The sequence below is a fragment of the Papaver somniferum genome, chromosome 9, assembly GCF_003573695.1.
Source record: "Papaver somniferum cultivar HN1 chromosome 9, ASM357369v1, whole genome shotgun sequence".
Lineage (NCBI taxonomy): Eukaryota > Viridiplantae > Streptophyta > Magnoliopsida > Ranunculales > Papaveraceae > Papaver > Papaver somniferum.
Genome location: NC_039366.1, coordinates 138963747 through 138990186, shown reverse-complemented (window position 1 = coordinate 138990186; position 26440 = coordinate 138963747). Strand labels below are relative to the sequence as shown.

General features: G+C 36.5%; 3 protein-coding genes, 1 long non-coding RNA gene and 2 other non-coding genes across 6 annotated transcripts; 3 read left to right on the top strand and 3 right to left on the bottom strand.

Annotated features, from left to right (window-relative positions):
* Positions 1–374: 374 nt before the first annotated feature.
* LOC113308477 (60S ribosomal protein L36a) lies at positions 375–2526 on the top strand. The gene is made up of 4 exons (XM_026556945.1): positions 375–502; positions 1792–1971; positions 2080–2154; positions 2247–2526. The coding sequence occupies exons 1-4, from the start codon at positions 500–502 to the stop codon at positions 2304–2306; spliced, it is 318 nt and encodes a 105-aa protein (XP_026412730.1). The 5' UTR covers positions 375–499; the 3' UTR covers positions 2307–2526.
* Positions 2527–3275: 749 nt separating this feature from the next.
* Positions 3276–3355, bottom strand: TRNAL-UAG. Its single transcript has one exon. It is a non-coding gene; the product is annotated as a tRNA-Leu (tRNA).
* A 3719-nt stretch (positions 3356–7074) lies between these two features.
* LOC113314219 (NAC domain-containing protein 90-like) lies at positions 7075–8429 on the top strand. Its single transcript, XM_026562996.1, has 3 exons — positions 7075–7340; positions 7454–7821; positions 7921–8429. The coding sequence occupies exons 1-3, from the start codon at positions 7118–7120 to the stop codon at positions 8227–8229; spliced, it is 900 nt and encodes a 299-aa protein (XP_026418781.1). The 5' UTR covers positions 7075–7117; the 3' UTR covers positions 8230–8429.
* A 6253-nt stretch (positions 8430–14682) lies between these two features.
* On the bottom strand, positions 14683–18190 carry LOC113308336. The gene is made up of 4 exons (XR_003339682.1): positions 17606–18190; positions 16682–17483; positions 16181–16333; positions 14683–15004 (listed from the first exon to the last, which is right to left on the bottom strand). It is a non-coding gene; the product is annotated as an uncharacterized LOC113308336 (long non-coding RNA).
* A 4141-nt stretch (positions 18191–22331) lies between these two features.
* TRNAR-ACG lies at positions 22332–22404 on the top strand. The gene has a single exon. It is a non-coding gene; the product is annotated as a tRNA-Arg (tRNA).
* A 1205-nt stretch (positions 22405–23609) lies between these two features.
* On the bottom strand, positions 23610–25349 carry LOC113309472 (transcription factor SRM1-like). The gene is made up of 2 exons (XM_026557895.1): positions 24784–25349; positions 23610–24234 (listed from the first exon to the last, which is right to left on the bottom strand). Exons 1-2 carry the CDS (start codon positions 25188–25190, stop codon positions 23940–23942), a joined length of 702 nt encoding a protein of 233 aa, XP_026413680.1. The 5' UTR covers positions 25191–25349; the 3' UTR covers positions 23610–23939.
* Between the last annotated feature and the right edge of the window lie 1091 nt (positions 25350–26440).

The window sequence follows — 26440 nt, the reverse complement described above, 5'->3', positions numbered from 1 at the left end:
AGATTTACAACTTTCTCAAAACCGTTCTTTTTAGTTATAATTTTGTTAAATCTAGATTTTTAAATAGAAATCACGCCTCCGATTGGTAATAAGAAACTAAATTTTGTATAAAGTCTAGAACCACATACGAATACATGAGAATTGATGAAAAGTATCTCTGACTTCTTCAACTCTACGTTGTAATTTCTTCTTTTCGATGGAGTCGTTTTTCTAACAAACAAAAAAATAAACTCCAAACAGACCCCAATTGAACGTTCTGTTTCTATACCGGCAAAAAGCTCAGGCACTACAAGCCGGCCGAAATAAAAGACCACCTCTAGAACAACCAGGGTTAAATATGTGAATTCGTCATTAGTCAAGTAAAGTCTCCCTCTTGAAAACCCTAGGTCTTTGACCAAACCCAATATAAAACCGAAAAGAGAACTAGCACCTCAATTTTTCCCTAGTCTATCGATTGCGCCTCAGAGAGACGAAAAGCTCTACCTCTCGAGTTGCAGCCATGGTAAAGCCCTAACTACTCTTTTCATTTCACCAGCTCTTAATCTAGCAGTTAAATCACTAAAACATGATTCCATACTTTCTGAACCATTTGAATCTGAGTCTGGAAGTTGATTTTCTTATATGTCTCGTGATTCTGTGGTTGAGTCCTTCTATAAACGAATTTTTGTTTCCTCTTTTTCATGGGTGTTTGCTGTAACTTAAAAAAGTGGTAGTAGATTCAGAGATGTGTAGATCTCCTGAAATATATAATGATTGGTTCTGGTGAGCTTAATAGTTTAATACGTATTTAACTTGGAATCTGAAGTGTATGTGTTGCAAGATCTTTCTACTGTTATCAATATTTTTTTAGGGTTCCCTTCTGCTTGTTGGATAAATGAAATGTTTCCCATGTGAATAACAAGTTAATATGATTCTAGTTTGTGAAAAAAGTTTTTTTCTTTGTTTTTTGTCATTGTTGTTCCTCTTTTTTAGGAGTTACCAGTTGTTGGGGCCTTGGGAAGCTTTGTAGTGGCAATTACTTGTTAGGACTTGTCATGGGACATATTATGGTCACTTTTACTCCATATGGTTTTCAAGTCTTAGATCTTTTTGCTGTATGTGTAATCTATGATCTGATGATATATTTGGAAAATATTACCAGATTAGATTAGAGAAAAATCATACTGCTCTGTGAGTACTGCAAATGCAATGTATTCAGGGTTGAAAATATTGGGAAGTTACATTATGATTTTTCTCTCATCTTTTTAGGCGCCTTCCTAGTTTGACTAATCTTCTTTTGTAGGTGATACCATTTTGTATGACCTAAAATTCTGTAATTGTTGTGTTAATGAACTGTTGCTATACCTACCATCTACTGTACTGACTGTGTGGGTTGAAGTGGTGAGTTGGGGATTATCATTGTTCAATCTCTCCATTTTAAATTATGTACTAGCTCATTTGCAGATATACATAAGAGTCATAAAATGAGTTTGCTGGAGGTATTCATTGTGTTGCGCAGAGTTTGGACTTCCGTTTGATTAGTAGAGCATTGTAAATATTTCAGTGATTTAACATTAGTTATATCTTATGGATTTAGAGCAAAGTTTCCTGTTGGCAAAAGTTGTTTTTGTTTTCTTGTTTGGAGTACATTTGTAGTTTGATTGGTAATAACATTAGGTTTGACTACATTTATGTGATGCATTATAGTTTAGTAAACTAGAGCTGCTTGCACTGATAGTAAGTTTTTTTTTTAACCAGATGTTTATAGTTTCTATCTCGGTGTTAGTATTGATAGTGGTATGATCTCTATAGGTGAATGTGCCAAAGACAAAGAACACATACTGCAAGAACAAGGAGTGCAGGAAGCACACTCTGCACAAAGTTACTCAGTACAAGAAGGGTAAGGATAGTCTTGCAGCCCAGGGAAAACGGCGTTATGATCGCAAACAATCTGGTTATGGAGGACAGACCAAGCCTGTCTTCCACAAAAAGGTAATCTTATCTGTCGGCGCACAAACTTCATCTTTATCTGGGAAGAAATGTTAATATATTATAAATTAGTATTCTAGGTTTGCCTAAAATCCTGATCCCTTTAACCAGGCAAAAACCACAAAGAAGATTGTGCTAAGGCTTCAGTGTCAGAGTTGCAAACACATGTCCCAGCACGCAATCAAGGTTCAACTTCAAACCCTGACCTACCTTTCTGTCTTTTCGGTTGCCCTAGTTATTTAGTAAGTAGCTTTACTAATTTACATATGTTTCTGCAGAGGTGCAAGCATTTTGAGATTGGTGGAGACAAGAAGGGAAAGGGAACTTCACTTTTCTAGAAGCTGGAGTCGTCTACTTATTGCTTGTTTCTTTTCAGTGTTTTGGTATTAGATATGCCATTGAAACATATTCTAGCTGGTGTAATTTTGACTTATTTCTTTTTAGAAAGAATATATGCTACATAGAAGAATTTTGATGTTTATGCTATGGCTAGTTTAGACTGCAAAATATTGGGTTTGTGTCAACTTTTTAACATTGAATAGAAACAAGTTATGCTAATTGTGGTTGTTACTCTGTTGTGGGGTCTTTGGGAATATTTGACTGACCAGACTGAGTCTGGGTATAATTGACAGACCAGACTGCATTTTAGGGTGCAGTAGCTTTGGTAGTTCTGATAGATTTTTATAGGACACCAGACCGAGAACTCATGTGTGGCCTTATGCTGTCATGGAAACTCTTGCTCATCCTGGGCTATCTGTGAAACCTATCTAGTAAGTCTGCGCAGGCTTCGTTTTAAATACTCCAATCCTACATGAAATACTCATCAGTCAGATAGCCACTACTTATGTTTATTGTACAATCAGCTTAAAGGCGAAGGTAATTGTTATATCTCCAGGCTGTGGAGAAGCTAATTGTTGCATCTCCAAGCTGTTACTCCACAAATAAGTGAATGAGATGTTGACATGTTTTATCTGTTTAGATAATGACATTAGTCCCATAAGTTCATACGGCTTGTTTATCTGGCCATTAGCATTCTGGAGCATCACTATTCAGATGGTGAGCACAACAATCCTAGTAACCCAGAAAGTGAATCACAAGCTCCTAATTCCCACGGTTCACTCCGTGTGTAAGTAGTGCTACCCTCTTCTCATTTTCAGAGTGGTTCTGCTAAGTGGATTGTTGCGTGCGGGAACAGGTTGATAACTGGGTCTTTGCACAGGTCCATCGACTGCTGGGAAAAAAATATATTAAAACTACCCATTTGCACAGTTCCATCGACTGCTGGGGAAAAAATATGTTAAAACTAATGACAGCTGTGGGATTTGAACCCCCGCCCTTTCGGACCAGAGCCTAAATCTGGCGCCTTAGACAACTCGGCCAAACTGTCAGGTGATGCTTATGGCTCATGTGAATGACTTTCAATGCAATACACAAGCCACCACCAACAACTCCAAAGCAGGAAACATGGAAATAAGGTAATTTGATGGCCACATAGATAAGCAAATGAGAAACTGCATAACGATAAACAAAGTTGAAGGATAAAGGTTGGACAAGGTGTTACCAACTATGCAAAATTGATTTTACACACACCAGTACACAAATACATGAGAATTGCTGCTATGTACAACAATCCGATTCTTCAAAACTTCTTATAGAAATATATTGCAGGGTCATTATGGGAAGTATTAGCTTGATTATCTCTCTACCAACTCTATATAAGAAGGGCATATATTGTTTTGGTTCATACTATATTGATTTTGCATTTGATTCATGATATTTTTGTTTGGGCATCACAAGAGGTGGTCAAACCTAAATCATATAACAATGCCATCCTCTTGATGGACAACCTTTAGGCAAAGAAATCAGTTATACGATCATAAACCGAGTTTTCCCTATAAACGTTGTACGAAGTCCCTTCATAATTGTCAAGAGTATAGAAAGGAGGCTAGTTTAAGGTCTGATGCTCCCAGTTGGAAAAAGACTAACTTGGAAAACAATCAACCCAATTGTCTTCCGAGGTCTTGTCTGACGTGCCTGTACTTAACATTTATCCTTTAGATATTTTCCTATGCATCTGACTGGGTATTGCCCATTCGGGCACTCAATGATGTGGTAAGTGTTATCGTTTTTTTTTTTAACTAGATGTTTCTATGGTTGTTGAATCTTTTGGAGCTGGTACCGTCGTCATACTGATGGTGCTCTCACCTCTGCAGGTGAACATTCAGAAGACAGAAGTAAATATTGGATATATACTGCAAATACAGTGGGTGCAAAAATCAAACCAGTGCGCGAAGTTACTCGAGCAAGAATGATAAGGTCATAAGGCAATCGGTTGCTGCCCAAGTCTAATGATGTTATGATCACAAGCAATTTGGATTTGTTGGATGGACTAAGCTAGGTTCCCCAAAAGGTTAATTTCTCCTGTCTACAGTTTATAAAAATTTGACAAAAGGGAAATAAGCCTCCTAAAACCATAGCTTATGTGTCATTCTGCCACAAACCCACCATGTTCTTCACTCAAATCAACCTCAAGAAACTGAAAGAAATCGTCTCGCAGGGACGATTCTCCTGTTCGGATAGCAACTCACTTACAATATACAAGAATACACAGAAATGCAGCTATGTGGATATGAAGATGAAGTGAAAGGAGGACTCCTTCTATGACTCTATTGAGATCATACACTCATCAAAAGATCTCAGACCACTAATCTCTCTAAAAGATTCATCACTAATACTTGGGCAATATATCTTAATAGACCATATCTTAATCGATGGCACTTGGTTTCTTCTTATTCCTTCTAAGGTTTGAGGTTGAACATTTCATTATGGTGCAGAAACTAAGAAACTCCCCAGCGCCTCCCTGTAAGTTACTCTTTGCTTCTGAATTCAAGCATTGATGTTTCAAAGAAACGAGCTGTTGGGTTCTTCATCAGTTGCTAGGTCTCTTTCTTGATAACTCAGCCAGAAAAAGAATCTTATCTGTCTTTGAACACATTTAGGTTTGCTGCAGAAGTTTCATAGGGCGTTCGATTGCTATCATGACATATTCTACCTTTCACTGGAAAACAAGAGCTGTGCAGTGATACTCAAAGAAGCTTACAATGACGACTCCTCTTCAGTGGAGACCCATCCAATTTTGAAGGTAGGGGAGACACATTAGATTGTTGATAAAGTAAAAGTCACAACAACTGCAGAAGGGCATTTCATTGGAGAATTGGACTCCATAGAGTTGGTTTGCAGTCTGAGGCTGAGCGAGAAGTTCCAGGTTTGCTTTGCACATGATAAATGTTGTTTAGTCCAATTTTATTTGCATAACCATTATCTCCTTACCTGTGCTACTTATTGCAATTTAAGGTACTTAAACACTTGAGAAAACATTACATACTAAATTACTAACAATGTTTCACAACTAACATTAAATCTTAAGCGGTGATTCCCATCTCTTCCGTCATCTGTCAAGGCTAGCATATGCAGTTTGACCCAAGTCACTCAAATATTTCTTCGGACAGTGATGATACCAGAAACTTGAGCAACATTGACTCGCTGACTGAACCAAAAACTCAATTCTTTGAGCATTTGTAGACAAAAACTGTTGAATTCCTGACTTAGCTAGGAAAATGTCTATTACTTTTCGTTGAAGTAAACTTGAATCTGAGAGTGAATTTTTTAGTTTGTTTTGGTTATATAAATTTGGAAATTGAAACTTAGCAAATTCATTTTGTCTGTTTACTTGCTACTAACTAAAAACACTTCATAACGAATTAAACTTTGTTTATTCTTTTTTTGAACATTAAAACTTTGTTTATTGTAACAGGGTAAATTGTTTTTGTCAAAGATCTGGTAGGTATAACATCTGATGTTGACGTAAATTATTTGCTCGGTATAATCGTCTGAAAACGCGTTTATTCATATTCTCAACTTCGATTTCAGGATTCCTTGAATTTACCAAGGATATTACATGCTATGAATAGGTCATCACTTGTCGATCAAACCAGCATTCTCAAGACCAAAGAATCACTTGAAGACCTGATACGAGATTGATTCCTGACCAAGTTTTACAAAGATCAGTTTACTTCATACCTTATGGACTTGGAAGGGTTGGGTTTTGTCTCAATTGCAGACGAAAGTCCATGTGGTCTTGACCAGTCCTACATAACTCAGATATTTTCGAATGTTTGCACACTATTAAGCACATGTAAATGATTGTGAAATCACTCAGACTTTGCTGCAACTTAAAAACTGTAATTTTGGATTTTCTGTGTTTGCTGACATAGAAGACATTTTTTGAGGAATATAAAGACCCCGATTGAACTTGGAAGCTATGCAATGTGGACACAGATAAGTCGTGTTGGAGACTTCTTGCAATTGAGTGTGACAGGCAAACTTGTAACTGTAAATGCAAGCCTTATGCACAAGAAATTCGGATATGCTTAGTTTCTTTGGGTAATTTTATCATCCGTGATTATCTCTCAAAATTACCAAATTAGAAATGAAGATGAGATTCTGATTCTTACGCGCAAGAAAGTGTCTGGTTGTCAATTGTTGTCTCATTTATCTCAGAAGACAGAAACACGACTTACTAATGACTTTTTTTTTTTCTTATTAGTTGACTTGTGTGTAGACTTAAATGACTTTTCAATTATTCATCCGTGATTTTTTAACGAACCATTTTTTTTTTGAAGCATTAACGAACCATTTATTCATTTTGTATCCTTTTCTTCCTTCAAAATCACGCGACAAAAGCCTATGTTGTTGGTATATGGAGCAAACAAATTACTGTTCTGTATCTATTGATTGACTGGTTCAAAAGAAGGAAACTAACATGATGGTATGCGCGTACGAGGGATCGATTGGGAAGGAATTGCGAGCTTGGAAGTTTTCCTTGCGACAACCGCGTGGAAGTTTCATTAGAAAAACATACTCACTTGTAGCATTGGCATAGCTGACAAACAATCATAATGTTTAAACCTTTTCACTCGGTTTAGTAAATAAAGTGCCCTGTACTTCACGACTCACGGTGCCACAACCATATCTACGAAGCTTCCCATATATATAATGAACTACCCTACAGAGGAGGAGCTCATTATTCTGCGGATGTATTATGTAAGCAATAAAAATAAAAACATTTTGAGCGAAAAAGAGAGATTTAATGAGTAATAACAATCAAGTAGTAATGGAGGAGGAGGATCATGAGGCAGAGGATTATTTGGTGTCTGCACTTCCACCTGGTTATCGTTTCTACCCTACGGAGGAGGAGCTCATCACTTTCTATCTCCATAGAAAACTTGATCATGGCAATAGTACAGACACCATCTTCAATTGTGTAATCCCAGTTGTTCAGATTTACGACGTCAATCCGTGGCAACTCCCTGGTACGCTATCTGCTGCTTATTATGTAAATACATGCAAGATGCATGATTAGCTAGCTAGCTTCTTTAATTAGCTTTCGTTTAATTATGATGCATGCATGCTTGTATAAATGCAGAAATATCAGGGGAGCTGTGTCACAGGGACAAAGAACAGTGGTTTTTCTTTACACCAAGACAGGAGAGAGAAGCGCGTGGTGGACGCCCTAACCGAACCACCACTTCCGGTTACTGGAAAGCTACTGGTTCTCCTAGTTACGTGTATTCATCACCGTCAATACCATCAACTACACACAATCGTAATAATCATCGAGTCATTGGTGTGAAGAAAACAATGGTGTTTTACGAAGGGAAAGCTCCTACGGGGAGAAAAACCATATGGAAGATGAACGAATACAGAGCCATTATGCGCGACGGAGTAGTAGGAGCTGATCAGGAACATCATAATCAGACATCGATGTTAATCACCAACCCAAGTGCTCCAGTGGTACGTACACATTTCACTAATATGGATAAATGCGATTCCTCTCCATAAAATTTTTGTGCTATTAACGCTAACTAGTTTAGATTTTACTTGTACATATAGTTACGCCATGAATTCAGTCTATGCCGTATATACGTGAAATCGGGTTGTTTAAGAGCATTTGATCGTCGGCCATTGGGACCCCCGGCGTGTAGCGAACCTATAGCACTAACTCGTCATCAACATCACTCTATAGCAGTCCATAATGATCAGAAAACAAGCTCCCCTAGTTATCATTCTTCTGGAGATGATTGTATTCAAAATCAGTCAACTTCGCGTGAAGTTTTAGGAGAAGCTTCTACTAGTAATACTACTCAGTGGGACATGATTATGCCGGACGATTTTAACCGGTTATGGGATTGGAGCAACTGAAATGGGTCTAGATATACATCGTTAACTGATCAATAACCCAGAGCTAAAGACCTGGAGAGAACCAAAATGAAAGTAGCTAGAAGATTTAAACTTGACTACAACATGATTCTTGTTAATTTGCTGTAACTCAATTATTTGTGTAATTATGTGCGTACGGAATTGATGGTTTACTGATTAGTTTAGTGTCATATGTTTCTTTACTTCTTTTTATGGTCTATATTTTGCCCGTTGTATTAATTTGCTTTATGTTCTTGTTATGTCTACTCTTCACGTCCCTGTGGAGGATAGAATAAGAGAGGATAGTAATAAAATTTACGTAGTTGTTGTTGAAAATCATGTTACCGCATGTCTTTTGTTTATGTTAATTTGACTGGAAATTAGATCTCCTTGATTTGGAAGAGCAAAGATCTTATTTGAGTAGCTTAATTTTGAAAGGCATGGGAGAAGTCTCTCCCTGAATTGACATCTCTCTATGCACGTACAGTGAAAGAGTTTTGTACTTTGGAGTCTAAAATTAAAGCAGCCTCTGACCATGCGTTAAATCTCAGTTCTGATTTGAGATTTCAGGTTTTTGGTCATGTGATTATAATAGCAGATATTTCTGTAGTAAGTATTATTACAATCATTCAGTAGTGATTTCCACAATATGAAGTTGAAACTTCTATCGAGTAAGACTAGATGACCGTGCAACAGATTTTGCAACTATTTTTGAATTTCGCTAAAGTTTTTGATGATTTTAAGCCAGTGTAATAGACAGAGTTTAGGTTTTAATAGGTTTCTCAATAGAGAAAACCAAAGTGCAACTGTGTATATATATATATATATATCTGTTTACATGACGTGACACACAGGAAAACATACACTTACAATATACTTGTCATACAAGACATAACTAATATGACCCAAACTATAAACAGAAAAATACAGTTTCAATAGGAAATAAAGGCTACGTTTCCTAAACTCTAACACCCTCCCTCGATCTAAGCTGGTGGTTAGAAACAGTAAGCTTATAGCGTAGAAAAGAAAAACGATCTCTTGAAAGACGTTTAGTAAATACGTCAGCAATCTGATCCTTAGAGCAAACAAAACGAACAACGAGTTGACCACGTTGAACCCTTTCACGAACAAAATGATAATCGATTTCAATATGTTTAGTGCGACCATGGAAAATAGGATTCATAGTAAGAGAGGTAGCACCAAGATTATCACACCACAAACAAGGAGGAGTGCAAAACGGAACTTGCAGTTCTTTAAGTAAAGACTCAATCCACATGAGCTCAGCAGTGGCAATGGCAAGCCCTCGATACTCAGCCTCGATACTCGATTTAGAGACTGTTTTGTGTTTTCTAGCACTCCAAGAAATGAGATTCGATCCTAAGTAGACACAATAACCACTAGTGGAACGTCTATCAGTTGGATCACCAGCCCAATCAGCATCCGTGTAGGCTTGAAAATTTAGTTGCAAAGAAGAAGAGGGTCGCAGAGTAAGACCATAAGAAGAAGTTGTGGAAGAAGATTCAGTAGATGATTGAGACGAGCCTGTAGCCATGGTAAAAGAAAAAAAAAAGGAAAAGAGAAGAACTAACAGGAGCCCTAAAACAGGTCGGAAGAAGGAAACGACCTGTCTGATACCAAGACAGAGTTTAGGTTTTAATAGGTTTCTCAATAGAGAAAACCAAAGTGCAACTGTGTATATATATATATATCTGTTTACATGACGTGACACACAGGAAAACATACACTTACAATAGACTTGTCATACAAGACATAACTAATATGACCCAAACTATAAACAGAAAAATACAGTTTCAATAGGAAACAAAGGCTACGTTTCCTAAACTCTAACCGTAATCAATTCTTTTCCAAATTGAGTAGCTAAATTTATGAGTATCTTTCTTTGGAAAGCACAAAGTTATTATTCCGAAGGCTTTTAGAAGAAAAAAAAAAGAACTGTATTACCAGAGTGTTCTAAGGAAATGAGGACCAAAGTAAAAAACTATTCTCAGCGGAAAGAAATTACTTGGAATCAAAATAACTCACTAATTTGTAAACATGGAAACTAGATTCCTTACCACCAGTTAAGGCTATCAATGAGTACCCATTTACCGGAACCGAACCGAACCCGGCTCATTCGGGTCCGGTTCCGGGTCTTCATACAGTATCCATTTAATACTCGTTGGGTAGACCTGATTAATACTGGGTCCTTATCGGGTATACCCAACGGGTACCCGCGGTTCTCGGGTACCCGAATGTGTAAAACCTTGGAAAATACGAGTCCTGTTATTAGGAGGGAAAGAATCGATACGGGGAGGGAAGGATTTTCGCCAAATTCTAGTCAATGTTCGGTCAGAATCAAATACAACGAAAATAAGTAAACATTCTCAAAATACCCAACCTACCCGCGATAACCTGACTGTTGTTAATCCTTGTTTTCTAAAAATGCATCGTATTCTTGTTTGTCTCAACGTCCAAAAACAAAACCCTAAGATTTTATCAAAACTCATTAGAACACTGTTGAGACACCTAGTTTGGTGCTGGATCCTATCAAACACAAAACATGTTTGTTGACGTCGTTCTCGATCAGTAAGAATCTTTCCAGTTTTTACTATTTTTTGTACAGACGATAATCTTATATGTTTCTGTAATCTATCTTACGTACTGGTATTGAGATTTTACTCTCTCTTTTTATACAGAAATCTTGAATATAGGGAGGATGATCAGTCGGTACCATCGACACATGAATTTCCGAACCGAAGAGGTATGAATTCTCGGTCTTTAAATCGGCTGAGTGTAGTTGAAGTTTAACTATTCTAAATTTGTTACTCCCTCCGTTACTTTTTAATAGGCCAGTTTCTATAAATAAATATTTCAAAAAAATAGGTCAGTTTCCTAAGTGGGAAAGTCAAATGTTACTTTAATTTTCTGGGACCACTTTTCTTTTAACTTCTTTTGATGACAAGTGTTATGTGGACCATTTCACTTATTTCTTTGGGGACCATTTCACTTCACTTCTTTTATCGACAAGTGTCTAGAGTACCACTTTCAATAATTAGTTCTCTTAATTTCCTTAATTTCTCAAAAAAAGAAAATGACCTATTAAAAAGTAACGAAGGGAGTATTTTTTATTTGCATAGGTATTTGATTCGAAAATGGAAGCTGCTATGTGGATTATGGAAATAGGGTTAACTCTCAATTGTGTGATAGTAAAATCGTCTTCCAAAATTCAAAACATGGTTATGCAATGCGAAAGAAGCCGCAAGTTCTGCACTCATAGAAGCAAAACATATATGCCCAAGACCACAACAAAGAGGAAAAGAAATACTGGCACCATTAAATGTAATTGTCCATTTAAGATAAACAGTAGCTCTAACAAGGATGGAAAATGGGTTGTTCGGGTGAAATGCGGTTTTCATAATCACTCTTTGCCAAATGCACTTACGGGGCACTCATACCCAGGTAGATTGAATGAAGAAGAATGATGCTTGTTGAAGATTTAACTAAAGCAGGTGTTAACCCTCGTGGTATTCTCACATTACTGGAAGAAAAATTTCCGAATAATCATTCGACAATGAGAACAATTTACAATGCTAGGGCAAAGCTTAACCTTATCGCTTGTCAAGGAAGGAATGTAATGCAACAATTCATGGTGTTGTCTCAAGAACGGCATCACACAGTGGAATATATGGGTATCAACTCTTATATGGGTAGTAGTAGTATGGAATATATCCCACTTTGTTCAACTCTGTTTTCCTTTAATAAAGTAGTAGCAAGTTTAATTAACGGTCTTCGAAGTTGTCTGACTCATTGTAGTAATTTATGATAGTCGCAGTTTTGTTTTGTTTTTAATCTTAATCATACGAAACATTCAATAAGGTGCAAATGCACTTATAAGCACTTTTTTGATTGCCACATAATGTTTCCCATTTTTTAGTTGCAGAGAATAAGGGTTGCAGTTTTAGATGGATTTGATGCTATGCTCACTTCTGGTAGTTGCATTTTTACTATAGTCTCCTGCCATAAGAGCAGTATTACTATAGTCTTTCTGTACTTTTGGAGCAGGTCTGTACTTTTGGAGTAGGATCATAAGTAATTGTTTCAGAAACATTAAGACCGTGTGCAATGATCTACCTGCTTAGGCAAGCATGAAATCCTAAGAGGACATGAACGTGACTGGAGCTAGTTAAGATTAGATCTGATTCCATGTTGTACATGCGTGTACTGAAATGAGTGAGTGACTCCATTTGGTATATGGTTTCTGATGGCAGCAAACCTCTTTTTTTTATAAATCTATTATATTTCCCGTTATGGTTTGTTATCTGCTATGCATTTGAAGAAATGCTATGATTTCTATCCTCACCCAGTTATCTTTTATTACAGTTGCAGGGTTTTTTTTTTCCGTATCGCAAGATTTGCCGTTTGGGAGACGAAGTATTTGTAAGACTTTTTATTCCCTAGTTGGGACTTGTTTGGTTAGTGAATCGCAAGTAATGTCAAGGGTATTATGGACATTTCATTATTTTATAAAGAAGTCAATCCCTCCTCATAATCACCGGTTAATTGGGGTCCTGGAAAATAATTTGGGGCCCCTAGCTACAGGACAAAAAAGTCATGAAATAGTGATTGATGGTTACCCCTTGTCCTAATTCTTTTTTAATGGCTAAACTGCCTCTAAATGATTAGTGTTAATAGTTAGTTAAATTAATTAGTGTGGTTAGATTAAAATCAGATTTTAGAATTAAAATTTGTAAATAAAAAGGGTTTATGAAGAGATGTTGTCATCTCAAAATGAGGGTTATGAAAAATCGTCATGGTAATACGATAATCCCTGACGACTCTAACAAGGATCGTCATCCAAAAATTTAACACGTAAACGATCCTCAAATTCCAAATGACGACCTGCAATTTTTTAAGGTTATGAAAAATCGTCATGATAATATGATAAACTCTGACGACTCTAACAAGGGTCGTCACCAAATCTTTTACACGTAAACGACCCTCAAATTCCAAATGACGACCCTATGATAATTGGTAACGACCCTCTAGTTGTGATCGACGACTCTCTAATACTTAAATTGACGACTCTATGATAAACTTTATCTGTTTATAGTGTCGTGGGGGAAAGCATGACTTAAATTGACGACTCTATGCCTTTCTTTGTTTATAGTGCCATGGAGGAAAACTTAAGTTGACGACTACAAAGGTAAGTAAGCAAAATCATCATAGTTCTTTAAGGTTATTTGGATGCACATTAATCGTACACGTATATGCTATTGTTAAAGTTACTCTTGAACTTAGCTTCTAATCTCTGTATTTTTCTACAAGATAAATGACGACCCTCTAAGACAAAGGGATCATTAGCTTCCACAATGACGACTATCTAAGACAAATGACGACTCTCAAAAACTTAAGTCGACGACCCTTTTAATTTTTAGGGCAGAGAGGGTGTTTGTTTTTCGCATAGAGTCGTTAACTTTTAAAAGGGGATAGTTCGTAAAGAATCGTCATATGTTTCTATATCATGGTAACGACTCTAAACTAGAGCAAAAAAAAATGAAAAAGCAGAATTAGGGTCGTTATCTCCCTCCTCATATACCCTAACGATTTTTCATAGTCTCTACATGCATATGAAAAATCATTAGGCTTTAGGATTTTCGGGTTGACGACCCTTTAATTATAACTGATTTTTTTCTTTTTTGTATCGTTAATGGAAGAGAAGATAGTTGAGAGAGGGAGAGGGCGGGAGATTAAAAGATGGAAATGAAATGGAGGCTTAGGGTTAAGGTTGAATAAAATTTTAAGTTTTATTATTAGGTAAGGACAAAATAGTATTTTCCTTACATATTGGAACCCCCTAAAATAAATGGAGTGGGTATAAATTTGGCGAGGCCCCCAATTATTTTTCAGGCCCCCAATTCAGCGGTGCTCATAATTTCTATTTCCCTCCCCATAATCTTTCCCTCCTCGTATCGATTCTTTCTCTCCTAATAACAGGACTCGAAAATATATCGTAGTTACAAAAAGACGTGGTAATTGACTCCTTGATCAAAGAGTCAAAGAGCGGACAGGATTGGCCGAAAAGGGTTATTTTACGATCATTATCGTCCTGATTTCGTTTGACTTGGACGACTGGGAATGAGAGGGGGCCACACTTATTTAAAACGAAGGGAGAAAAAAAAACTAAACAAGACTTCCCACAAAACGAGATTTACCATATATATCACCTCACAATTTTACCATAAAAACAATTCTATCAGTTATTGATTTATACGAAGCACCTCCCAGTTTTACAATAAAAACAGTTCTATCAATTCTTGATTTAGGTTACAACAAATAAAATATATTCACGGCGGAGTGAAGATTTCTGTTTTAAATCAGTTCCTGCAGCAAGTATGTCACCAAAAGGTGCTTATCTCAACGTTAGTAGTAAAGCATCCTTAGCCAACGGAAACGATGGGGAAAAAAAAACAGGAACAACTTATTCAGAGTAGCCAGAATCCAGAACAACATACAGATGCAGAACAACATATAAATGCCGTTGATGTTGACCTTTGTAATAAAAGGTCCTTGGGCCAGCTGAAACGATGGGAGAAAAAAAGGCAGGAACAACAGAGAGACGCATACTCGGTAAACCCCCTAACTTTAATTTATAAACCCTAACTTAAATTTACATCAGCATCAGAATTTTCTTCTCACAAGCCAATTTGTTTGATGGTCTTTTATTCAGAATCAAAGCGTTGCCCAGTAAGTAGGTTCCCAAGAGCACGACGATCTTAACCTGAATAATAAAAGGTCGTTAGGCCAACAGAAGTGATGGGAAAAAAAACAACTTATTCAGACTAGCCAGAATCCAGAACAACAGGCATATGCCGTCTTGGTAGAAGTTGCACATTCTCTGCAATCCAATGTAAAGCATTGGGTATTTTTATTTGATGTGTTCATGAATGTGCAGTCTTCTTGCAGGGATACATACATTAGTACATAATTAACTGCATTGTTTTGTTTGTCTTCTAAACAGAATCAAAGCGATCCTAACCATTGTAATAAAAGGTCCTTGGCCCAGCTGAAACGATGGGAGAAAAATAAGCAGGAACAACTTATTCAGAGTAGCCGACATCCAGAACAACGGACAGATGCATACTCGGTAGAAGTTGCACATTCTATGCATTTGTTATTTTTATAATGATGTGTTCATGAATATATAATCTTCTTGCCAGGATACATACATTGGTACATAATTAACAAAAGAAATCATATGTACAACAGTACTAATTAATTTTAAATTAAAAGCATTATTTTCTTGATATTTTACTCAGAATCAAGTAGGTCCGCAAAATAAATCTCGGCGTAAGAGAGATTTATCGATCAAAGAGGTATACAACATGTCAAGATTTCTAGACTAGATAAAATCAAATTGTTTGCCATCTGACAAAACTAATTGTATATGTTATAGGCTACCCATACCAAACGGAGACGTACATGCAACACAAACCACTTCCACAATATTGATGGCTCAGATAGTCCGGTAAATACCTAAACATATTATTCACAGGCCCATACAGCTGGAAATATCTAATTGATTGTATATCAATATACAGGTTAGTTCAAGCATTCTGGTACAGGGGAGTTCAAACATTTCGGACTACGACGCATCCCTGGAGCCCACGGAATCAACTTATATCAAAACGTAACATCTCTTTTGCATAATTGTTCATCTCTAGAAAAAATGTCATGGAATCTGTGAGCTTCAAAATCATGCGGATTCATGTGGTTCAGCCAGTATTGGTAAAATAATGTCCAGACAACACAGGATTAGTAAAAAAAGCAGCAACAGATTATGTGTCCCCATTACAGTGGTCTTGGTATACACCTACGACATAAGTTTACTAATGGCTGGGAATGTAACAGTTAAAGCATCTGTTTAAATAGAATTGAGTGTAAGCAAATTGCATACCTCATGATTGGCTATGCGATAGGCAGGAACTGGACTGGCAACGTGGAAAACTCCACTGCATTCTACAATGGCAGCACATAGGATGTTGTAATCAAGCAACTCTACCTTAAAGAGTTGAATGTTATTCGGTTTTCTCAGCAGCTAATAGATCACCTGATAAGAGGATTAACGTAGCATAAACATAGAGTACTGAAATAGGAAAGATTCTCGGTTGAAATTTTGTAAAACGTGCAAACAAGTTGAGGACTATTACACATATAGCAAGCATGTTATGATTTTGCAATCACTCTACTTTAAGCAACTGATAATACTCAGGTATACACTTCATTATTAACTACCACTAACTATGTCTAAATTTGTTGGTTGTACAGGTCAGTTGCTAATGAAGATTTTACATCAGATGGTTCCGATGAATTCTGTGGTCTTTCGGACGAGGAGGAAGATGGTATAGACAGAATTGAACACCAAAAAACTAATTTTCGTATGTCTGTTCGTCATTACCTTGGTGAAATGGATATAGAATGTTCTTCATGTGGAGCACTGCATTGGATTGATGAGTGGACAACCGACTCATCCAAGAAGAATCCAAAATTTTCAAGATGTTGTCGCAAAGGAAAAGTAATACTCCCTGCGCTGCTGGAGCCTCCAAAAGAACTAATGGATTTACTTGAAGGAGACGATGCCGAATCGAGGTTTTACAGAGATCACATGCGGGAGTACAACGCTTCAAACGCCTATACCAGTCTCGGTTGTAAACTGGATAGGAGGGTCCTGAAGGGGAAGGGCCCAAAAGGCTTTGCAATTCATGGTGAACTTCGACATAATTCCGGAACTTTACTACCAGACGAGGGTAAAGACCCAATCTATCATCAGTTGTATTTCTATGACCCAGATCAGGCATTGGTTGTTCTTGCAACACGGAATCCCAAGCTGGATAAAGAAGTTCTTAAAAAGGTCCAGAAAATTATCTCAGAACATAATGTTTTTTGCGATAAATATTACCAGGCACGAGAACTTCTGAGCAATGCTGACTCCACAGACAATAGTTTCAAAGTCATCATGCACTATGAGGAATCTACAGATGAAAGGCGTTATAACCTACCAACGGCCGATGAAATCTCTGTAATATTACCCGGAGATGGTTCTCAGAAGCCTGACTTCAGAGATATAATACTTCACCGCAAGGGGAGAAATGGATTCAAACGTATTTCAGAGTGTCACCCTGCATACTTGCCCCTGCATTATGTTTTACTGTTTCCATACGGCGAGATGGGTTGGCATCCTGATATGAAACATCTGGATCCTGAAACAGGAAAACATACTACTAAACGTTTAACTCTGAAACAATTTCACAGTTTTCGTCTATTAAAGCGCCAAAGCGAGTATTCTACCATACTAAGAGCAAAAAAACTTTTTCAACAATACCTGGTGGACGCTTGGGCATCAACAGAACAGAACCGTCTGTATTATCTTAAGATAAACCAGGATAAGCTGCGAGCAGATTCGTATGAACATATAAAGCCCTCGGCGGAATCCGGGCTAACTCCCGAAGACTTGGGTAAGCCATATGTATTACCATCGACTTTTATCGGTGGTCCTAGGCATATGTATGAGATTTATCAAGATTCAATGGCCATTACCCGGTTTAATCATCATCCAGATATCTTCTTAACAATGACCGCCAATCCGCGTTGGCCTGAAATTCAAAATGCGCTTGAACCACATCAATATGCGTCGGATCATCCAGATCTCATAGCACGTGTATCGTTTAAAGCCTAATTTACTTGAGTTTTTTTGGCGAATTTGAAAAACGAAGATGAAAATGTTAGGGTTAGGGGAACTTTGAGAAGAAAATGATGGAAATGAGAAAGATAATGTAAATGAAGAGATTATGTACAACAACATTTTGATTCAGCAAAAAAGAAATTGAGCTCTCTGTCTGTCTATGTATACAGAATTACAGATGGTTTAGAATTTTAGGGCTAAAAGTTTCTTAGTAAAATTTGGACGGAGAAGAGATAAGAGAGGAAGGAATTCTACGAATTTGGGAAATGACGAAGATATCCATGGTTTTGGCTACCAAACATCTAAGAATAAATATCCACGTGTTGCTGTAATCTGTATTCCTCTTTGTAAAACGGATCTTTTTAATTTATTTATTTTCTATTCAAATGTATCCATCTGTGTATACATTTGGATCCTTACATCAACGCGAGTTTAGAGTGTACCAATGTCTGCAAAGGTTCTCCGGTTACGCTAAAATTTGGAGAAAAGTATTAAGCTCAGGTACAAGGTCATTTTTAGTGTTTAGTTTTAATTCTCGAATGATAGTGAAATTATAGTGATGACTAACCACTATTGTTTCTTTCCAATTGATTAGCCTCCAATTAGTATCGCCAAAATAATTTGAAATTATATGGGGCTATACAGTTTTTTCAAGAGGTTATTATAGTAAAATAATCATGCTTCTTTTTAAACTGGATTCCAGAACTAAGTCTAATAATGAGTTAAATCATACAACAAAAAATAGTCGAACAGGTTGAGCGCCGGCCGTAGGAGGGAGAAAAAAAAATCTATGGTATGGATATGGCACAACCACAAGAAAACCTATGAATTCCAAAATAAAATAAAATGAGTTGGAACGGCATATGTAGGGAGAACAATATCAATATGAAATCATTTTCTCACAATATCATCCGAATTGAGTTCTATGAATAATTTTTCATATCAACATTTATTTTATGAAATACATGCGAACATCATGGGGGTCTAAGTAACTAAATTGCTTACTTATTTTTTAAAATTATTTGAATACGTTGATTAAGATGTAGTCTGTTTTAATGTATGTAAACTGATGACTATCACGAGAGGTTGAGCCGGGGCCGTAAGACCCCCGGTGATACCTAGTATCCCAGAATAATTAATAGTTTTGCCGTCTATGTATATGAATATATGATGTTTTAATGTCTCAAAAGCTAATTCCTTTTTGTATCTAAAAAGATCTCTTTCTGTTTGATACTGGAAACAGCGGAAGTTCGTACCATAAGCAAATCCTCTTCATTATATCTAATCTTTTCTATATTGGCTTTTGATATACATGATTTCTTTATGGATCTAAGAAAAATTGATTGGGTTTTTAAGTTACGTTGCTTCAAATCATAATCTTAATTATTGGTGCATCTGTTTTGGTGTATAATTTCCTTACAAATCAATGAGCTGTCAGGCTAGATTCTTTGTGGTGGTGTTAATTTGTTAACTAACAGTTTTTACATATGATTATATGAATCTTAAATTTATCAAAGATAAAAGAGAATCTCAAGTATTTTAGATTTGAATGTGGGAGTAATGTTTCATTTATGTGATCTTGAAAATGGATGATGGTGTATGGCAGCGTTGTTAGATACAGGGAAGATAAAGCTAGGTTTAGTTGTCTTGAAATGGAACTGTTGTTTTAATTTTTGTTTAACGAGCTTAATTGGATCATTAAGGCATATCTCAGAAGTGTCCTACAGACTTTTTTTTCGTTCTAATCGAGCGAACAATCTGAATTTATGTCAATGTATCGTGATACCCCATAACTACCCGGATCCGGTAATTATCCGTTATTTTTATAGGGTCCGGTTCTGGACCAACAAAATTAGGAACCGGACCCGGAACCGTTAATATCCGGAACCGGCTAAAATAATAGGGTACGGTTCCGGGTCCTATGATATCCAGGAGGACCCGGACCCATTGACACCCCTACCACCAGTCCTAACAGGAGATGCACCGATATATAACCACCCAAGAAGAAACAAAAGGATATCTACAATATTGGTAGGATGGTCAAGTGCAAACATCAATTGGATTAAGATTAACACAAATGGGGCAGCCAGAGGTCACCCAGATTTTGCGGGAGAAGGATTCATCTGCAGAGATTCCGACACACGAACTTTAATGGCTCTAGCTCAACCTTTAGGAATTACGACTGCCTCAACCGCAGAAACTTGGGCTTTACTATTGGCTTCAAGAACGGCAACCGAAAGACAATGGCCAAAAGTTCTCTTTGAAACTGACTCAAAAAACCTTTTGCGCTTCATCACATCCGCTACCCCCTCCTTGGCACATCTCAGGGATGATCGAGGAAATAAAGAATAGATTCAGACAGATCCCACAAGTTGCCATTCAACACAACTACAAGGAAGGAAACCAAGCAGCAGATGGTTTAGCCAATCATGCGACGGATGGATGTCAATTGGGAAACTCATCAACCAAAATATGGGACCAGGCAAGTCCGCTTTTTATTAGTCAAATTTTATTCATGATTTGATGGGTACCACATATCCACGACAAATTGTAACCAAATTTCCTATCAATAAAATGCATGCTTCAAAAAAGAAAAAAAAGAACTTAGTTTGAATGCAGTGTGGAACCAGGAATGTTATATGAGGTGGGCTTGACAAATTTTCTACCCTGGCTTAAGCCTAATTTTAGTAAATAGGATTTTGGCTGAATAGAAATAGGCAAGAGAAAAAAATGTTTCGCTCAATGTAGTCAATATCGGTCGTATTGGCCGATATTATAGGTTTTTATCATATATCGAGGAAAACCTATACGATACCTAAAATATCGGCGATACAAATATTGAACGATAAAAACGCTCATATCGGCCGGTACAAACCTATATATTAGGTTCACTGATACACTGATAATATCGCTAAGAGTAATTTGGTAGAATAAATTATTGAGATCTGGAAATTTGTAAACATAACCCTTCTTCCTAATCATTTCTTTCCATTGTACCCTTTAATTTGTACCGTGAAGCTTTTGATCTTGAAAACTAATGCATCATATGACACCAATTTTGTTAGATTGAAATATTTATAAAATTTTAATATTATATTCTAATAATGTATCACTGATAAAAACCGATATAATCTTTTGTATATATAGGTATATCGTACCCAGCTGATACAATACCGATACACGATATTAACTACTTTGGTTGAGATCGACAGTGCTTTCGCCCATGTTTGAGTGCAAGTAGTAGTTGCTTGAACTTTAAGCAACATAGCCATGTTCATCGTTACAAACAGAGGATCTTCTGGAACAAGGATTCTCAATCCATGCATAATGTGTATCTTGCTGTTGAAAGAGTCCTCCTACATAAACCTGGGTTTCTTAGAGCAAATCCTATGGGTAGTGTCACTCTTCCAAATGAAAGAGTGCACTACCAATTTGAGCAAATTTGAGGTTGTTATGGGTAGTCTTTACCCCACTTTTTCCCCAAACCCGTTCATGCACTCGTTCAGCTGAACGAGTGGTTGGGAGTGTAACACTAGACGGGGGACTGTCCGTCGTCAGGAAAAATAGGGTTACACGGGGGACTGTCTCCCGTGTAGCAAAAAAAATTGCACCAAACGGGGAACAGTCCCCCGTTTTAGAAGTTTTTTAGTACCAAACGGGAGACACTCCCCCGTTTGGATTTTTTTTTTTTGGACGGGGGACAGTCCCCCGTCTGATTAAAATTCCGTTTTTTGTACTTGCACGGGAGACTGTCTCCCGTGTAGTGTCTTTTTTTGTATTTGCCCATAGTGGGTTCTCTCGTTCGTTTGATTGAGTGACCGTTCATTTGAGCGAGTTAGTCTCTATTTGGAGACTATCCATAGGATATGCTCTTAGAGAAACATAATTAGGTTAAAACTTTCAAGATTTCACTTGGAATTTGTGAAGCATAAACCTGGGTTTCTTAGGGAAACATAATTAGGTTAAAACTTTCAAAACTTCACTTGGAATTTGTGAAGCCCAATCAAACTATAATCTTTTACTTAATAAGTATTTGTTATTCAGAATATTATCTTGATCACTATTGTTCTTGTCTATTCTAAAGGTCTTTCTCTTCTGCTATACGACCATTCAAGAGCTATTGATCGAGAAATAAGATTGATAGAAGCTACACGCCTTATTAATTCTACAAAGGTACGATCTATAATCATAGATAGATCTTGCAAGGTAGAGAGTCAACTAAGAATCTCTAAAACTTTTAAAGATATTAAGCCCTCGAAGCAAAATAATTGTAGAGCGATTCCTAGGCCCGTAAAGGACATCATTTAGGGGATGTGGTAGTATCTTTCATTTTGATTTGTTAATCCTAAAACTAAAATGAGCAAGAGACTTCATGGCCCAATGGATAAGGCGCTGGTCTACGAAACCAGAGATTCTGGGTTCGATCCCCAGTGAAGTCGTACTAAGTACTTATTTTTACTTTTTTACCTTATGTACAAGGGTTCGATCCCCAGAAAGTAACTTTTTCTCTGACCCCCCACTGTTTCAACTTCTAAGACGCAAATGCATAACTGTCCTCGAGACGGCCGAGATCTCGGCGATTTTTCCGTTTTCCGCCATTGGACAGCCGATAAGCACATTCTCGCCGAGACGATATCTCACCGGGAATCTCGCCGGAATTATTCAATCTCGGCTGCTATCTCGGACGGAATTTCGTTTTACCTTTAACCGTTCCATGGTTTCCATTAAATTGAAGCTCCTCAATTTTACGGTATCATGGTTTTCATGAGTCCTTTATTTTATTTTTTGAACTAAAAGTCAAATAATACTAATATTTTTGAAAGTGACGTACAGAAATAATCATAAAAGTATACCATACACGAATCAGTATAACCACTTCCAGATCGATGAACCCCACTAGAAACCTCTATTGCAGGACCTTCGTATGTTTTAGTGAGGAAGATTTCTTCTAATTTAACACCGTCATCAACCCTGTTGATATTAAAAATATCTCACTAATCTTGTTTCATTAATCTCCTTTTATATTCTCTTTTTAATTTCTCCAAACCCATTATCCATTAAACGAGCTTTTTCATCGAAGATCTCGGTAAGCAGAACCAAAGTCTTAACCCCAATGCTTCCGTATAAATTACTCATGTGAAAGGGTTCGAAGAAAGAAAGAGAGACACTTAGTTGTAAAGAAAAATGAGACAGTTAATTTTATATTCCCTCTTCTCATTCCTCTCCTTCATTTTCTTAATGCTAACAACGGTGCTTCCTTTCAAATGAACCGAAAGGCATGCGAACAGGTGTTAACTTGTGGTACATGAGAATTATGTATTGGATTACAGGTGTTAGTTATACAGTATAAAGGTTGTTTTCTTAATGAATATTTGTGCTTTCTTAGTGAATATTAGTTTTTGTTTTGGCTAATTTAATAGCATTATATTTTGATATATAAAAATTATTTATATAATAGCATTATATTTTGATATATAAAAATTATTTATATATAGAAGTTGGAACCGAAATTATCCCGACATTTGGAAACGGAATCTCTCCGAGACAACGTTGTATCAGTGTCTCGTTAGGGACCGAGACAAATCGGAATCCGAAATCAACTACATTGCTCAAGATGCAATGCAACAATGAGCACAACAGTATCCGAATCATAATTTATCGTTAAAGATCGAAACATCCAGCCATTTAAATGCTTCGAAAAAAAAATCCAGCCATTTAAATGCTTCAAAAAAAAATCCAGCCATTTAAGACTCCATAAGAAGCAAGTAAGAGCAAACAGATTTCATACCCTTTTATATATCACTACTTTCATCTGAACTGAAGAATAAGTTTATAAATTTCTTGCCTAATCAACTACTGTGAAATTTCACAAAAAAGAATCCGCGCCCTTTACATTCCACTGTTCATATCTACAAACTAGTATGTGTAGCATGTGCCAGTTAATTCCTTCCTAATTTATATGGGTAAAAAGTTGTCAGCGACACCCAAAATAATCACCTTGTCGAGGATATGATCCTATCAGGTTGTCCATCGTTCTCATCTGCTGAACAGGACAGTCGGAGGGCTTGATGCTAACTTTTGACGCTTTCTCTACTGTGGTTATGTCATGAATACTTGATCTCTTCCTTTCTTTCTTCTCCGCGTTTAGGCGCAGGAAGTACTTCTGTGCATGACTAGCAACTTGAGTTGGGGTTCTTGTTTGCACTGCATTTCTCGAAATACTTCTCCAATCCCCTTTTCCAAATTTCTCCAATCCATAAAGAAATGCCCTAATTACATCAACAAATTAAACCAGATAAGATATCTAAACAATTACTCTAAGCATTCAATTGAAGAAGATGTTGTTTCAGCCGGATGGACTTGTATATTATGTCAGATAATTTGGACCGCATCAGAGCTGCAGAAGTCCATGTGCTAAGCTAATATGGTCCATACTGGCATTATGCATATCATTTTGCACATAATCATTTAATTATTATTTATTTCATTTCATTATTAAAAAAAAAATATCCCGCTGCAGGGTAAGCTAAACCCTAATATTCTAATTCAAAATTCCCAAATTAAAAAAAAAAAAAAAAACAATTTCTTAAAATCCAAGAATTTTATTTTCAAAACCTGAACATATTTTTTTTCAAATGGACTAGGACCTTTTTGTTTTGTTGCTGCAGAAATCAAGTTTTAGATACAGTGGGACCCTTCTCATAGAAGATTTCGCAATCAAAATTCTCCAGTAAATCATTTCTCTGCACTAAAAAATTATAATAAAACGAAAAAAAAAAAATCAATTGAAAAGTAAATAAGAAATTATCAAATCTAACCTGTGTTCTTCTTCCGTCCAAGGAACTCCTTTCTTCCGTTCCGATTCAGTCTGTTTCGTCTTATTATTATTATTCATCGTACCCGGAAGAGGAGGTGACGATTCAGTCTCCCAAACAACCTTGTTATCATCGACATCATCGTCATAATAAGAAGGCAATTCAACTCTTCCCTCTTCGATATCCTTAATATCAGCAAGCAAAACCTGGTAATGTTGATAAACTTCTGAAGCTGTTTTACCAGGAACACAGTTTGCAATTTTTTGCCAGCGATGAGGATCGTTTTCATCCGGGAACATAACAATAGCTTGTTCAAACAGTTTATCTTGCTGACGTGTCCATGAATAAGAAGGAGATTGAGATTGAAATTGATTGTTGTAGATATTCATGCTGATATTTTCCTGAAACATCTATTTCGATGTTATCCGAAAAGAAGAGAAGATAAAGATTGATTCCGCGTGAAAGGGTTTCAGGGTTCGGCGAAAGACTTTATAATAGCTGTTCGTTGAGAGAGTTTTGTTGGTTAAATAGTTGTTTTTTTGGTTAGGGGAGAAGTTTGGGTTTTAGTTGGAGTCTTTGACTAAAATTGTTAATTATTTCGCATATTTTCAACACGTTTTTTAATTTTGGGTTTTCGTCGGGGGTTGAATTCGAAGTGTAGTATACGTGTATATGCCGATTGTGGCGGCCGTTGTTTACTAAAATGCTAATTTAGATTCTGTTTCTATGATTTTTGAAGATTCGGTTGAGTGATTCTCAATTTATGTTTTCCCAGATATTACGAGAGAAGAGAGTGTTTATGAGTTGTAAATTTGGGATTTGTTGGATTTGTTCTGTAAATTTTGGGAAATAAAATCTACATGCATGATTTTATAGATGGATTTGCCTACATGTATTTATGTTTTTTTAAGGAGAAGGGCAACTTCATGTCACAGAAAATGTGACAACAACGAAAAGAAAAATATATGGGTCACACCATCCCAATTACAAACGAAAGTTGACAAACTAAAATCTGAAAAAAGCAGTGTATATGGTCTATAGAACAAAAAGATTTAACCTCAATAACAATGTGTTTAAGAGTATTTTCTCGAAGGTGGGAGTTTTAATTTTTTTTATGACAAATAAGATTTTGGCATTTTATTTAAAATAAAATCCGTATTCAATAGTAAAAGAAATGTAAAAGTTTTCAAGAAAGTCTTATTTATACTTTCAGAATGACCTTCGTGTCACAAATTTAATTATTTTTTTAACCTTTATCTCATCATTTTAATTAATTTTTATTTTTAATTGTAAAAGGAAAAAGATGCCACCGAAGGCTTTTATTAAACAAAAGCTAAAGTATTTACACAACAATAGTTGGAAGACGAGCAACAATTTGCGCTCCAACGCATTTGTTGTTGAAATCAAAATTAAAGTAAATTAATAGGAAAACAAAAGTACTTTGATTTTTTAATTAATTGTAATCATCCATATTAATACTTTACAGTATTGGGATGGTTTATTAACTAAAAAGTAATACTTCTACGAAATGTATAAACATTCAGAAATAAAGGTCTAAATCATACCTCCACTTAGGTATTTTAACACCCACTACTGGAGATGTACTAAGAGTTCTGGATACACTATTAAACATCTTGTTGTTTCTTTCTCTCTTGATACT

Bases quoted from the DNA above. Each gene is read 5' to 3' on its own strand.
- LOC113308477 (XM_026556945.1), top strand. The intron at 1,972-2,079 runs GTAATCTTATCT...CCCTTTAACCAG, and splicing joins AGCCTGTCTTCCACAAAAAG to GCAAAAACCACAAAGAAGAT. The intron at 2,155-2,246 runs GTTCAACTTCAA...ATGTTTCTGCAG, and splicing joins TGTCCCAGCACGCAATCAAG to AGGTGCAAGCATTTTGAGAT.
- LOC113314219 (XM_026562996.1), top strand. From the start codon at position 7,118: ATGAGTAATAACAATCAAGTAGTAATGGAGGAGGAGGATCATGAGGCA. The intron at 7,341-7,453 runs GTACGCTATCTG...GTATAAATGCAG, and splicing joins CAATCCGTGGCAACTCCCTG to AAATATCAGGGGAGCTGTGT. The intron at 7,822-7,920 runs GTACGTACACAT...TTGTACATATAG, and splicing joins CCAACCCAAGTGCTCCAGTG to TTACGCCATGAATTCAGTCT.
- LOC113309472 (XM_026557895.1), bottom strand. From the start codon at position 25,190: ATGTTTCAGGAAAATATCAGCATGAATATCTACAACAATCAATTTCAA. The intron at 24,235-24,783 runs GTTAGATTTGAT...TGATGTAATTAG, and splicing joins TGGACGGAAGAAGAACACAG to GGCATTTCTTTATGGATTGG.